At 36.8% G+C, this 15,486-nt stretch overlaps 1 protein-coding gene across 2 annotated transcripts in view; it reads right to left on the reverse strand.

Annotated features, from left to right (window-relative positions):
• Nucleotides 1-15,486, reverse strand: part of msi2a (musashi RNA-binding protein 2a) — a 209,642-nt gene that overhangs the window by 122,643 nt on the left and 71,513 nt on the right. For both annotated transcript variants that reach the window (XM_016553727.1, XM_016553726.1), the window contains one exon: nt 11,595-11,687. In XM_016553727.1, the coding sequence (XP_016409213.1) occupies nt 11,595-11,687 (93 nt within the window). The remainder of the gene's footprint in view (nt 1-11,594; nt 11,688-15,486) is intronic.

A 15,486-nucleotide genomic window follows, 5' to 3' on the forward strand; every position in this document is an offset into this window, starting at 1 on the left:
TTTTGCTGTGATACACGCGCTGAATTAAAGTGACAGCACATTGTTTGCAGTACATACGAAAACGAAAATATAGCAATTGCGCCATAAATGCATATAATTAAAGTATACTTTCACAGTCAACATATATGGCTTGTTGGCTAGTTTTAAAGGAAAAGAGCACTTTTAGATAAACAAGGCAATAAATATATATATATATATATGGAATATTACCATCTTGCGGCCCTCTCAAACTGACCAATCAGAATAGAGATCCTTGAAATACATGGCAAAACTGTCATTTATTCCCATTTTTCATGGTGTGTAAGAATGCAAGTGTGTGTGTGTGTGTGTGTGTGTGTGTGTGTACAGTGGCATGCGAAAGATTGGGAACCTCTTGCAGAATCTGTGAAAATGTGAATAATTTTAACAAAATAAGAGAGATCATACAATGATCGGAGCACCCCTAATATATATATATATATATGGAATATTACCATCTTGCGGCCCTCTCAAACTGACCAATCAGAATAGAGATCCTTGAAATACATGGCAAAACTGTCATTTATTCCCATTTTTCATGGTGTGTAAGAATGCAAGTGTGTGTGTGTGTGTGTGTGTGTGTGTGTGTGTACAGTGGCCAATTAGAGCAGCCCAAACAGCTGTGAATAAACTCACACACAGTTTCACTCTGGAAGACTTTCAATTACACTGGCCAGTACTCACACAAACATGCACATACACGCACGGTCATCTGGGAGCTCAAACCATGAGCCATACTGGAGTGCATCAAACTCTCCTCTCTTATTCCTCTCTCAACACACACATTGTCCAGATTGAGGATAATGGGTGCTCATGTGTTGAGAGATGCTGCCAGTGTGTGTGTGTGTGTGTGTGTGTGTGTGTGTGTGTGTGTGTCTGTGTGTGTCTGTGTGTGTGTCTGTGGAGACACTAAGGTCAGGCTGGTTAATGAAGCAGTCTGTTAGTGCTAACGATGATTACCTATCCCCGCCTAAACATTCATTCCCCGTAATCACCACACACACAACATGGTTCAGGTAGAAGTTTCAGAAATTAGAGACTTGCACCAGTAATCCCCATGGAGCAGGTCAGTGACATTTTGGAAGGTTAGAGATTTGAGTGGTTAAAGATTTGAGCTACTAACCAAACTGGTCATTTCAACAGAGCAAGGCAGTTTTCCAATATCAGTCTCCTTTAAACATCTGATCCTTCTGTCACAGAAATGATTCCGCTAAATCACAGAGTAAGACATTTGTGTCCCCACTTCTTTATCATTTAAAGACGTAGCTGTTCTTTCTTGCTCTGTTAGCTGCTCGTCTGTGCTCCCTGTTAGTGAATGTAGATCAGCGTCTTTCATCATTGGCTCTGGGTACTGCTGGCAGCGATCAGCAGACATGTCACTGAAGTGTGTGTATGATTGACTCCGGGCACATTTACTGAAGATCAGTAAACACAATCAAGAGAACAGAGCAAAATACTATAGATATAGCATTGGATGTATCCAAAATGAAGTTTAGTAGATTTAACAAAAAAATTATTTAGCAAAAAGATATGATCATTCTGCCAGATCCTCCAAACACACACGTGCACACCAAGTATAAATAAAATTTAAAAATAAACAAAATAGCACAAATAAAATATAACATGCTTTCAGGGATGTCTCCAAAATGAGGTATGTCAGATTTAACAAACTTCTAGAGAAGTAGCTTTTTTTTTCTTAAAACTTTCATCCTCAAAGTATGGCTATATTAGATGAAACTTAGATGAAAAAATTAGATTAGAAACACACAGTTTAAGTGGAGAGGCTGTTCTTTAAAGGTCACACATGCACTTAGGCAGCAAGAATAGTCAGAAACCATCTCCTTGTTTCTCTCTTTTGCCACTGTACCTTCAGGTCGAAGACTTGAGACTTGAGGTCTAGAAGCTTCCCACCTTCTTAACACACACACACCTGTCCGTGTGATTAACTGTATGACTGACGATTTGAAGCACAGAACAGAAAGCTGTAAATTACTGAAATGATCCAATTGTGTTTGACGTTAACCCTTCAGAAGGAGAGAGCAGAACAAAATAAAGGGGGAAAAATAACTAATAATAATAGTAAAATGATTTTAAGTATGTCAGAGGAGCCTGTAGTTCATTTTTTACCACTGAACTAAAGACCCAGATTGTGTGAACAGCTGTTACAGCACAAAAACCTTGTAAAGAAGCGCTAATTAAAGACGTGTTGAAACTTGCCTTCTCTGTCTGTTCAAATAAAGCAGCAAGCAATGAGGAAAATTTTCAGATAGCATGATTCTCAATTTTAACCAATTAAAACCAGTTTTTATATTTTTCAATTCACAAATTGTAAAAAGCACAGAGAATCATCTCTTTGCGTGTACAGAAACTTCTTGTTGGACAGGTGCACATGCACAAGCCGTCTTCTCTGCCACTTGCAGGGATCCGGGTCATTAGAACCATGTGGGTCAAGCAGAAGTCAATGAGCAAAGGGACGTGGAAATATACAGGCATAGATCAAGTTTGTTGATTAAAGCCACATACAGAGTCAAATCTCCCTCTTTTTGTCGGCCTCATTTCATTTGTCATATATGATGGACATGAGAGGTCAGTAATCAGTGAAATGCTGCAAAAATCAGAGCTGAGAAGAGTCCATTTACAACAGAACAGGAAGGTGATATGGAGAAAAAGTGAACTGTTACTTACATAAAGCAAAATCACATCCAAATAGAAAATAAAAACAGATAAATAACACATTTTAGTGTGGGTTCAGGTTATGAGTAGAGAGAGTTATGAATTCTTTTCTCAGATTGCCTTTAGCTGAGCTGCATTAGAGGGTCAGAGGTCACCACAGACACAGAAATGAAACCTCACCCGCAAAATTCACTATAATTAAAACCTTTCCAGAGTCACAGGGCCACAGACATATTGAAGCTATCTGAAATGTCTCCCTAGGCAGAAGATCCCATGAGAGAGTGTGTTGTATCCGCAGATTCTCCATGATTAATTTGATCATAACATTTGAGGTCAGTAAGATTTTTTTTTTTTTTTTAAACTGAATACTTTTATTTACCAAGGATGCATTAAATTAATCAAAATTTATAGTAAAAACATCTATTATGTTATAAAAGAGCTTTATATATATGTTTTTGTCAATATCAAAATATCAAGCAGCACAACTGTTTTCAGCACTGAAGACTGAAAATTCAGCTTTGCCATCACGGGAATAAATGTGACCCTGGAACACAAAACCAGTCTTAAGTCGCACAGGTATATTTGTAGCAATAGCCAACAATACATAGTATGGGTCAAAATGATAGATTTTTCTTTTATGCCAAAAATCATTAGGATATTAATTAAAGATCATGTTCCATGAGGATATTTTGTAAATTTCCTACCATAAATATATCAAAACTTAATTTTTGATTAGTAATATGCATTGCTAAGAACTTCATTTGAACAACTTTAAAGATGATTTTCTCAATATTTAGATTTTTTTGATTTTTTTTGCACCCTCAGATACCAGAATTTTCAAATAGTTGTACAACTATTGTCCTATCCGAACAAACCATACATCAATGGAAAGCTTATTTATTCAGCTTTCAGATGACATATAAATCATTTTGATTAAAAATTATTTTAAAAAATTGACCCTTATGACTGGTTTTGTGGTCCACGTAATATTATAATTTTAAATATATTAAAATGTTAAATATTTATAAAAAATATTACTGTTTTACTGTATTTTGATCAAATAAATGCAGCCTTGGTGAGCATAAGAGACTTCTTTCAAAAACATTCAAAAAATCTTACAGACACCAAACTTTTGAATGGTAGTGTAATTCACACAAAGAAAACCCTGTCATCACACTACCCTCTCGTCATTTCAAACCCTTTCTTTCTTCTGTGATGCACAAAAGGAGATGATCAGTAAATTACGACTTCAATTTAAGTGTGATCTTCAAACAAAACTATTGTACGGCTTCAGAAGAATATAAAGCACAGGTTTTATTGGCTACTTTTATGGTGATTTTTGGAGTTCAGCCTCTGGTCACTGTGATGTGTCAAAATTTTGCCATTTGTGTTCCACAGAATAAAAGAAAATAATCTTCTTTCTTCTGGAACAACAAGAGTGAGTAAACAATAGCAGGACTTTCATTTATGGGTGAACTAATCTTTTAATTTCTCAGTTCATCAGAGACATTCACATAGCAGGAGACAAATGAAGCATAAATGAATGAAAAATATTAGGTTACTTAAGGCCAGATACAGTTTCTGAGCTGCGTGTGTGTGTGTATGTGAGGTCCTTCTCAGCCTGAATTGTCTGATATTACAAGAGCGAGCTTTGTTTACTCAGGATATTTAAGCAAAAAAGCTTACACATACAAACACCAAAGCACACACACGCGTGTTTGTTCAAGTGTGGGAAATAAGAGGCTTTAGACAAAAATCCTCCTAATCTGGAGCAAGATGTTAATTCATCCACTCTGGCTTAACACTCTCTTTCCTGACACACACACACACAGGACAGAGGAAGAGGAAAAACAAGGACATAACTCTTTGTCTTTTAAGAGGACAGCCTGTGGGTGGAAGTCGTCTCAGGAGAGGCTCTGAGTTTATGTACCGAAGTACGTGAGCGATCAAAGCGCAAAAGGTAGAGGAAAAAAAATTCTGCGCACTCAGCACATACTCACTCTGAGACACTCACAATGAAGCCAATTAGATTTCAGTTCTGTCAGAGCTGAACTTTGCAAATTAGAGTTAAGTCATAACTTCGATAAGGCAGAAGTGGATTAGAGCAGGTTAAAATAATATTCTAGGTTGCTAAATACACATTAAAGTCTATCCACAGCAAAATGTCTCTATTGTCAAACAGAATAATTGTGACTCAAAACCATAAAACATAATAAAACAGTTTGTCAATGTCAATTCAATGTTGTGACGCTTAACCCTCTTAGCGCCAAAGTCGCAAAATTGCGACAAGACATCATACTTAATCAAATTGACTGTAGTTCCTAATATGGTGTAATATCTCATTTGTATTCCCTACCACTAGATGGCAGACATGTAGTACTTCGATTCTAGACCAAAATTACGTCATGTTCCTATGGATAGTCCACTCAATGAAAACTGTCATTTACTGATCCTCAAGTGGTTCCAAACCAGTTTGACTTTTCTTTCTGCAGAACACAAAAAGATCCTTTAAAGAATGCTGTGAACCAAACAACATTAGACCCCAGTGTTTCCAATTAATCACTCAGATCCTGGTGTCCCACCACAGTCCAATCTGTCCCACCACCAGAGTTTCATAATGAACCAAAAAAATGTTTATAATTTAATAAAATTTTATACTTCTCATAATAACATAAAATGTCTCTAACATTATGTAATTGGTTGCACAGATTAATTGTTCACCTCGAGACTAGCAATGTGCGCTAACAGCAAATAGTGTAAATTTTGATTTCATGAGACTTTAAAATGCTTTAGAAACCCTCATCCGTCCCTCGGGTCATCTTGACCCAAAACTCATTTTTAAAGATTTTTTAAAAATCGAGTGTTGATCGTTATGTTATGAGACTTCTTTACTTTTGTCACACTTGAACTGGGAATGCATCAAAAAAACTTTGAGTGAATTCGAGCAGTTTAAGTGGGTGCTATAAAAAAAATATCAAAAGTGTCCCTCGCGGGTCATTTTGACCTGCCACCGGAAAAGCATTGAATTTACGAAAAAACTGCATTTTTTTTTTTTATTTAATTTTGTCACACCTGAGCATGGAGCACACACAAACATTTTTTAGTCGATTTGAGGATTCTGTGTGTAATAAAATAAGGTGTAATAAAAAAAAGTAACAAAAGTGTCCCTCGCATTTTGACCCGGCCATAGGAATAAATGGAATGTCCGAAAAAAACAGCATTTTTTTATTTATTTGATTTTTTTACTATATAAAATCTGACACACTCCAGAAAAGATGCATACCCAAAACAAAGGGCTGAGACTGCAAAATGTCCCCAATGCACAAAAAAACTCACATACCCACACACACAGGCACACACACACACAGACACACACATGGCACACACATTCCCATTGAAACACATTATAGCTTGTATGATGTTTTTGCTGGGTCATTTTGAATTTTTTTTTTGACTTACTTAGTTAAATTTGAGTGATGGGGTAGTTTATATCATATTTATATTTTTAAATTTATCTTTTATATTTATTACATATTTATGAAACTGTGTGAATATGCATGTGTTTGGATTAAAATTCAGTATCAATTTCAATTTTTTTTTTTTTTTTTACAAAATAGTTTTTTTAAATGTTTTGATATATATCTGAAAGCCTTGAGATATATCTGAAAGCTTAATGAAGCCTCAAGCTGGTGTAGTTTTAAAGATTTCACTTGTTTGGCTCATTTAAAGGAACACTCCACTATTTTTGAAAATAGGCTAATTTTCAAACTCCCCTAAAGTTAAACAGTTGAGTTTTACCGTTTTCGAATCCATTCAGCTGATCTCCGGGTTTGGCGGTACCACTTTTAGCTGTAGCTAAAAAATATAGAAACTCTTTGTGGTCATTTTTGAGCGAGATGCTAACATTCTAATCAGATTCAATGATCTATGCTAAGCTACAGCTAAAAGTGCTACTGCCATACCCGGAGATCGGCTGAATGGATTCTAAATATGCAGAAATTGTGCCTTTCTTTGTTTTTTGTTTTGTTGAAAAAATTTATAAAAATATGCTCATTTTCATAAAAATATCCAGAATTTAATGTGAATAAAATAAAAATCACCAAAAAAAAAAACCTACATAAAATTTTTTAACAAATATATATAAAAATGGACCAATATAAGCTTTCTTGACCAAAAATAAAATTAGTGTCATTTTTGGCCTTCGGGTCATTTTGACCCACGAGGGACACTTTTGTTATAGGTTCGGGAGGGACGGATGAGGGTTAAAAACACCTAAAGCACAAAAGGCAGATAATTTTCTTTTCAGAAGCACTGTTAAGAGCACAAGACAATTTATGACTCTTGAAATTCATTGCTCTTTCAGTTGAGGATCTGCTGTCAATCACAGGTTGGTCATAGTTCTCTGAGATTTCTACAAAAACACATGGGCGAGACAGATACCGCTGGGTATCACGGGAGCACTGGCCTGTTCCAGGATCAGTATCAGAGCCAGTACGAGATCACCACACAGACATACTCCATTTACAGTGTGTTGAAGCCTAAATATCGCACAAACATCTGTCTAACGCTGCAGTTTTGGGTGCATTCCTGTAGTCCCTGTGGACACACAGGCATCCAAGTGATCAGCTCCTCTAAATGTCAGAGAGGGGGACATCATCTCATGGCTGTCTGAAAACCCTGTCACATGAAGAGCCAGGAGAATTCAGACTGTCCACAGGAACATCTATCTTTTTTTTTTTTTTTGAATGTTTTAGAAGGAAGTCTCTTTTGCTCACTAAGGCTGCAGTAAAACAAAAACAAAAAAATAAAAAATAGAGTAAAAACAGTATGACATTTTTATTACAATTTAAAATAACTATTCTCTTTTTTTAATATATTTTAAAATGTAATTTATTATTGTGATGGTAAAGCTGACTTTTCTGTCTTCAATGTCACATAATCCTTCAGAAATTATTCCAATATGCTGATTTGCTGCTTATTTGATCAATGTTGAAAAATGTCATGCTGCTTAAATTTTGTGGAAACGATTTTTCCAGACTCTTTGAAGAATAGAAGGTTTGAAAGAACAGCACTTATTTGAAACAGAAAATCTTAGTAACATTGCCTTTACGGTCACTTTTGATCCATTGTATGCATCCTTGATGAATAGAAATATTTATTTCCACAAACTTTTGAATGATAGATTAAGGCCTGTCTATATTAAATAATAAGCAGCTACTAAAGAGGAAAGAATTTATCATACTTTATATCATCACAAAAGACAACAGCACACGAATTCACAAGAATATCAAGCAAAATAAGCACACTCATTGACTCTCACACTCATCAACACTTTCTAATGAAAATAAATGCCTTTCTTTTCAAGGGAAAATGTTTTTATTATACCAACGTATTGTATTGCACTTACTCTAGGCAAATGTATGTCTAACATATACACACAGACTGAAAGCAGATGTGGTATTATATGGGCCACGAAATGTAAAATTATGAAAATGTGCACCTGTAACTAAATCAGACAGCTGATTTCAGTGGAACATAAATATGACAAATACAAAAACTCCAAAAGAATGAGGACATCCTTGCACATTCACATTTATATTTTATTTTTTTAGACCGTAGACAGAAGACAAACGAATTCTGAGAAGTGAAATCTGCATCTAGATCCTGTATTTTGGCGTTTTTAAACAGAGTCTGCGAGTCATTTTGTGGTAGCTGGGGCAGTGAACATCTGCTAATGGTCATTAAATCCATTTAGCTGAAGTTATTACGCATTCATGTCACTAAATGAAGCAATACACTCAGACGCCACACAAACGGAAACAGTCATCTGCCTTTTTTTTTATTACCGGCCTGCTATTTAGAAAATCTCAATGCACACTAAACATCTGCCATGATATAAGAAACATTTCCTGTCTCTGACCCCACCATCGTTGTATCCTCTGAAAACAATTCTCTGTTTCCTCTGAACGGAAGAACATAAGCACCCTGAGGTGGCAGCAGTCTCTCTCTCTCTCATGCTCGTGTTTGTGGAGGGAGTCATTCTGAGCGATGGCCAGCTGTGTCTCTGTGTGATGTTCAGAGCTGCACTTGAGTGAACTCTCTAGTACACACTTGTGTATGTTTTCTTCTCTGTCCAAGCACACACCTGCTTGAAGTACATCAGTGTTTGTGCTTAATAACGGCTGCTCCACTTCTATCCCTCCATTACAATGTACAACCAGTATTAAAACCAAAAAGTGCAGACTAATTGTCAGAACAGACAGAATAGATTTAAAGGGTCTATATAGAGAATTCAGAAAACCCTGTTATTAGCGACACCTGTGGCTGTTAATTTCACTGCAGCTGACAACTGATTTGCTCGTGTTCGCACTCATGCTCACATAACATGTAAGTGTTGGATTTGTTCTTACAAACAAGCAGCTGTTCACTTCACAAAATGTTAATTAGACTGGAGTCATGTGAATTAATTGTTGATTATTGTGATGTTTTTATCAGCTGTTTGGACTAGGGCTGCACGATAAATCGCATGTGATATTTAACGCGCATCTTGTCAGTAAAGCCACTCTGTAATCAGCGGTAAATCTCCATCACGTGCGTTGTTCACCGACAAGCTGCGCAAAACATGCGCAAAATATGATCGTGGTTTTGCGCAGCTTGTCAGTGAACAACGGCTCTGTGTAATTAATGCTGCTCCATGTGAAAGCCCGCAGGTGATGGAGATTTACCGCTGATTAAAGAACTGGCTTTACTGACAAGATGCGCGTTAAATATCGCATGCGATTTATCGTGCAGCCCTAGTTTGGACTATTCTGATGGCACCCATTTACTGCAGAGGTGAGGTGAGCAAGTAATGTAATGCTTAATTTTTCCAAATCTGTTCCAATTAATAAACAAACTCATGTATATTTTGGATGGTCTGAGCGTAATTACCGTATTGGCCCGAATATAAGACGACCCTGATTATAAGACGACCCCCCCTTTTCCAGATGTACCTTTTGGAAAAAGGCTTTTTAAAAACCAAATCTTGTTTTTTCTCAGTAAAACACATTTTGTCGTCTTATATTCGGGACAATACGGTACATTTTCAGAAAATTTTAATTTTTGGGTCAAATGTTTCTTTAATTTGATGTGAATGAGAAAGAGTAGGGCCCTATGATTTTCGTAATGCGGAAAACGTGGGCGCAATTGCGGAATCCAGTCATAAAAACGGAATTTACTGTGGAATGTCACAGAATTTGCCAAATTTGAGATGGATACATAAAAAAATAAAAAAATAAAAATATATATATATTTTTTAAATAAAATTAATTAATTAGAGATGCTTTTGATTATTAATATTTAATGAAACCATTCAAATGGAATCCAGAAAAGTAATGGAAAAGAGAATTTGGTAAAAAATAAAACTGGATTTGAGAAAAAAATAAAACATATTTCATAGGGTCTTAACAAAATTTAATTTTTGTTAAATTTTTAATACATTTCTGCTTAATATTTGAATTTTCATTATTTCTAATTGAATTACTTCAATTAGACAGGCTTTTTGGTTCATAAAATTTAATTTAACCATTAAAAGAGTATTTGGAAAAAAAATAAAATGGAATTTTGGGGGAAAAAATGGATTTCATAGGGCTTTAAAAGAGGCTGTAAAGAGCAGAAGTCAAAAATGTGCACTGTTTTTCACTGTGTTGTCACTTGTTTAGCCAATGAAACACTGAAAACTTCTCTCTGCAGAGTTTTCCCTGAAAGAGGTAAGAAAACTGTGAAATCACCACCTGTTTCCTCCTTTCGGCTTTTAACCAACTGCCACAATTACCCAAAACACACACACACACAAAATTAGAAACATACACAAATTCACCATGAGCACTGAAGCACATAAACCACATCCATGCAGAGACAACTGAACTTAAACATACACACACACACACACACAAGTGATGGCATTTAAGTCCACTAAGAAATTCCAAACATGTCCAGTTGAGACATGTGAATTGCCTGACCGCTGTCTCTCTCTCTAAGCCCTAAAGGACCGGGTTCCCATTTGTGGGAGTCTCAGTGATGCACAGATACACAGGGATAATGGCAGTGTACAGCGGATTGCCAGTTTATTTAATAACATACAAATCCACCTGAAAAAGAAAGCCTGAAAGAGAGCCTTTTCGCAGCCTGTGGGAAAGGGAGAGAGAGCTGGGACAAGAGAAAGAGAGGGGCTCTGATTTCAGATGACATGTTCAATCACACTGATTTGTTTGTGCTCTTAAAATCTTCCACGAGAAGCTAAGAAGAGGAGCCATGAGAAGCTAAAAAAGCTTGTCTCATATAATCAAGTCAATCAAGTCCTGCTCAGCTATGATGATTGCAGCCGTCGTGGCGAATACTTACACTCCGATTCATTTTTATTTATACAAGCAGACAGGTAATAGTAACAGCCAGCAGTCTTTCATTCAGAGTTGAAATTTCCATAACTATGGCAACAAAATCCATATAAAAATACAGTCCAACTCCACCCTTATGTCTAACCACAACAATCTAGCCATACCCACAATGCCAAACCCAACCCACTCCCAGCCCAAACTCCACCCCCAACTTCACTCATCTCATCCCAGCCACACCCATTATAGCCCCACCCCCAGGCAGGTGCTAATCAATGTCAGCTACTTGGCAGTAAATGTTTGGATATAAATACTTCATTCACTCTGTAAGTTTCAACATTACTGAAAACACCAACAACAGTTTCCTGAATCAACCACACCGCCTTCACACATCTGTGCCCTCATTTCCAGCACTGCACTGTAACGAATACATCCGGAGCAGACACGAGCGAGTCTGTGCTCGCCTAGGCATGGAAATCTGAAGATGTTCATACTGGAATATCACAGTAGGGAGTAATGTTCTGGTCTTACCTTTCCGAACTGTTCAAAATACTGTTTCACATCTTCAACGACTGTGCTCGCTGATAATCCACCCACAAATATTTTCTTTGTTCTTGTGACCATCTGGTGAGAAAGAGAGAAGAAGAAGAGAGAAAAACATGAGCAAACCAAAACACGTTCAGACCAAGCGGACACCTAGATTACAGACAATGATCTATTCAGATGATGATGTTAATTAGTTAAAATTTGTATAAAAAAAAAATGTACTAATACAGAGGCGGAGAAAGAGACAAATAATTTACTTGCCTAAATTTCAGTAACAAACATTAAGATTTATGAAATACCAAGTAATAGATCAAGAAATAGAGACTTTTTTTACCAGATGGTGAGAATGAGAAAAGTAAACAAATATAGTAAAGAGAAATGTGTATTACCATTTTCTGCACCACTATTATTATTTTTTTTAGGCGAGTTATGAGCTTATGAACTGTAAGTGACAAGTTTGTTTGTGTTTGACACCATTCCAGCTTCTGTGGCTATTTTCATGGCGAGAAATAGAGAAATATTATCTGTAAGTGACAAGAGTGAAAAAATGACTGCTGAAAAAAAAATAGCCCTTTATTTTACAAATTGTGCATACTCTAAAATAAAGTGCAGAATAGAATGCCAACAAAAGTCCAACTGTCAGTTTACACAGATTCACAATTAAAACAGTGAAGACAAAATACCAGAACCTTCTATTCCGGGCTTTTGACAATCACATCATCTTGATTTGTGGCCTTTTTTCAGTATACTTTCATGTTTTAAGGTCAAGTTGAGGTCAAAGGTCTGACCTCAGGATGACACATTTGTTTTTGGAGATCATCTTCCTCTGTATGAAAGCTTTAAAAGAGGCACAGTGCTGATTCCAGTCTCTCTAGATGCACCTTCCCACAGCTAATAATGCTGTTACAAATCACTTTTCACTGATGCCACACGTGTTTGGCACCATTAGCGCAGCCTTCCATTCAGTTAAACCTCTGACATGTTTACTTCTGCTCTGACACACATCCAGATGCTTTTCAGCTCCAGTCACACTTAAAAACAATAACAGAGAAAAAAATCCTTCCTTTTCCCCTCAAAACTCAATTAAGGGATAGAGGGAAGGAGGGAGGCATTAAAACCTTGATTAATTCCCAAGCCGGGTAAGCACAAAAGATTTCTACAGTACACAAGGAGAGGTGACAGGAGGATGAGCTAAAGTGCACCCGAAGAGAGAGAACGAGAAAGGCAGGAAGAATCTAAACACATGCACCTTTAGGAAATTTAATAGCCAAATAAAAAGTGCATTAAAGTCACTGCAATAAATTACATCATTTGTCTTACAGCAAAAACAGTAATATTATTACAGTTTAAAATAACTGCAGTCATTACTCCAGTCTTCAGTGTCACATGATTCTTCAGTTATTATCAATTATTGCTGGTGTTCAGTTATTAATAATGTTGATTACTTTTGAATGGTTGTGAACTACGGTTTTCACAAAAATATGAAGCAGCAAAAAAATTATAATAAAAAATGGTTCTTAAACCAAGGCAGCATATTTTGAATGATTTCTGAAAGATCATGTCATACGGAAGACTGGAGTAAAGCTGCTGAAAATAAAATACTGGCATTATAGGATTAAATTAAATTTTAAAATAGATTCAAATAGAAAACGGCTCTTTTTTTTTTTTAGATTGTAATAATATTTCACAATACTATTGTTTTACAGTATCTTACTATTTTTTTTTATCAGTATCTACATAATATTTAATTATTCCAAACTTCTGAAGAGCAGTATCAGCCATAAATGTTTGTTCTATTTGCAGTCCCATCTGGTGATTCTAGTAAAAATAAATGACATACTACACCTTTAAATACTTCATAAATCTGTGTATTCTGTCATTTAATGTGCAATAACCACACCTACCAGCCAACACGCCAATCAAGAGTGAAGATGATGTTGAAAGTTCAAGCAGATACGTGACTGTCTATCTACCTGTCTATTTGCATCAGCACCGGCAGCTTGTATTTGACACTCATTCAGAATGCAAATCAATCCAGTGACCGGAGATCAGAGCCTAAAACAAGAGCACATCTACCTGGGGTTATCAGGGTTGTTCAGCCTGGATATTTACCAGCATCCCTGTTCTTATCAGCACAGATCTGGCTAATGGAAACAGCAGCTGGCCCTGTTCCTGCACTACCAGCAGCAGCTTCATCTGCTTCCTGTGACACCTTGGCTCTATGCGAGAGGCGTTTCCCTTCCCGCCACCGCTGCTGCCCTGTCTATGGATGCTTAAGTTTCTAGCCAGCTCTTTATGCTCTGTGACAGGCCTGTCCACAAGGCTGATGGGATTTCTACCAGCACTGTAACAACGCAATTACTTTCTCTCCTGCTTTCTCCGTGGTGACAAGCCGACACGACTGCCTAAATCCTCCTGGAGAAGTGAGAGACAGACAGCACGGTAAAAAGACATCGATACAGGAATAAAGTGAGCTTGCATGTTACACAACTTACATTATTCAGAGCAAAAACGTATAACACGGGCATCAGAGTCCGTCACCATAAGGCCTTCGTAGTGTTTCTCTCATGGACATATAGGAAGAGGTTTGTGCTTAGGTCACTTATTAAAATGAGATCCGAGTTATGAAGATGTATTCCCAGCTCAGCTCGAACAGGCAGGAACACAGACGACGGGCTCCAGGGAGGAGCTGGAGAAATGGAAGAGACGAGTAACTTTCCCACCGATCTGCTTGCACACCTGCTGGTGTTTTAGAGCAGTAACGCTGAAGGAGAATTCAACAGCATGAGCGAGGACACACTAGACACTGAATGACCTCTCTCTAATTCCCAGAAGGACACTGTTTCCTCTCTCTTTCAGTGCAGCAGTGAGTGTGTTTGAGTGTGTCAGATCTGTTGCAGGGTCATGGCTGTTTGTCAAGGACGTGTTTCTAGTGGCTTTTTTCTTGACAGATTTTAAGTGACATTACAGTATATTACGTTACCACAGTGAAACGCTGTATTCAAGGGGCATAAGTAAAACAGGATGGATCTTCCAACAGCTTTTAAAATAAGGAGTCTGATATTTATGTAAACAATTAAGTCATTTGCATACAGAATTATTAAAGGTATAGCAGCAAAAACAGCCTGTTTCAGAGGGTCAGAGAAGGCTGAATATTGCAGGGTCATTCCGTGTCAACTCAACCAGAGGTCCCCGGCTCAAACTTTTGATTTTGCTAATATTTTTTTCTGAAGAAAGATAGACATGTATTGTGATGAAAGCCAAAATATTAAATGTCATGGATGAATATTTACTGAGTAATCCACTATTTTGTAGAGGGGGGTCAAAATGGCAATTTTCACCTGAGATTCAGAGTCAAATTACAGGGGGTAAAAATGACTTCAGAAAGATGGCAGCATCATAATGTTAATTTTACACGAGATACAAGATACTCATAGGGTCATATGACGTTGCTAAAAAAGAACATTATTTGGTGTATTTGGTGTAGTGTTGTCACGGTACCAAAATTTCAGTATTCGGGTACCAATACCAGTGAAAATCCACGGTTCTCGGTACCAATTTCGGTACCAAAGCAAAACACAAAAACATGCTAATTAAAAAATTTGACTATACTTTCATTTAATCCAAACTGTGTACATATTTAATTTTAAAGGGCTTTTAAAACCTTCTAGAGTTATTCAGCCAAGAATAACAACTAAGTTAGCTAAAAAAAAAATTTTTTTTTAAAAAGCTCAGAACTGCTTTTCTGACTGATATGACACAAACAATGTTGGCATATATATGCAAATTCATTCTCTGCCAGCAGGATGTGCTGTTGGATTGGGAGAGATAGGAGTTAGAGCTCTGCATTCCCGCGGCTCTCCCGACCAGATTTTTT

Source organism: Sinocyclocheilus rhinocerous, unplaced genomic scaffold, assembly GCF_001515625.1.
Source record: "Sinocyclocheilus rhinocerous isolate Xijiao unplaced genomic scaffold, SAMN03320098_v1.1 scaffold1307, whole genome shotgun sequence".
Classification (NCBI taxonomy): domain Eukaryota; kingdom Metazoa; phylum Chordata; class Actinopteri; order Cypriniformes; family Cyprinidae; genus Sinocyclocheilus; species Sinocyclocheilus rhinocerous.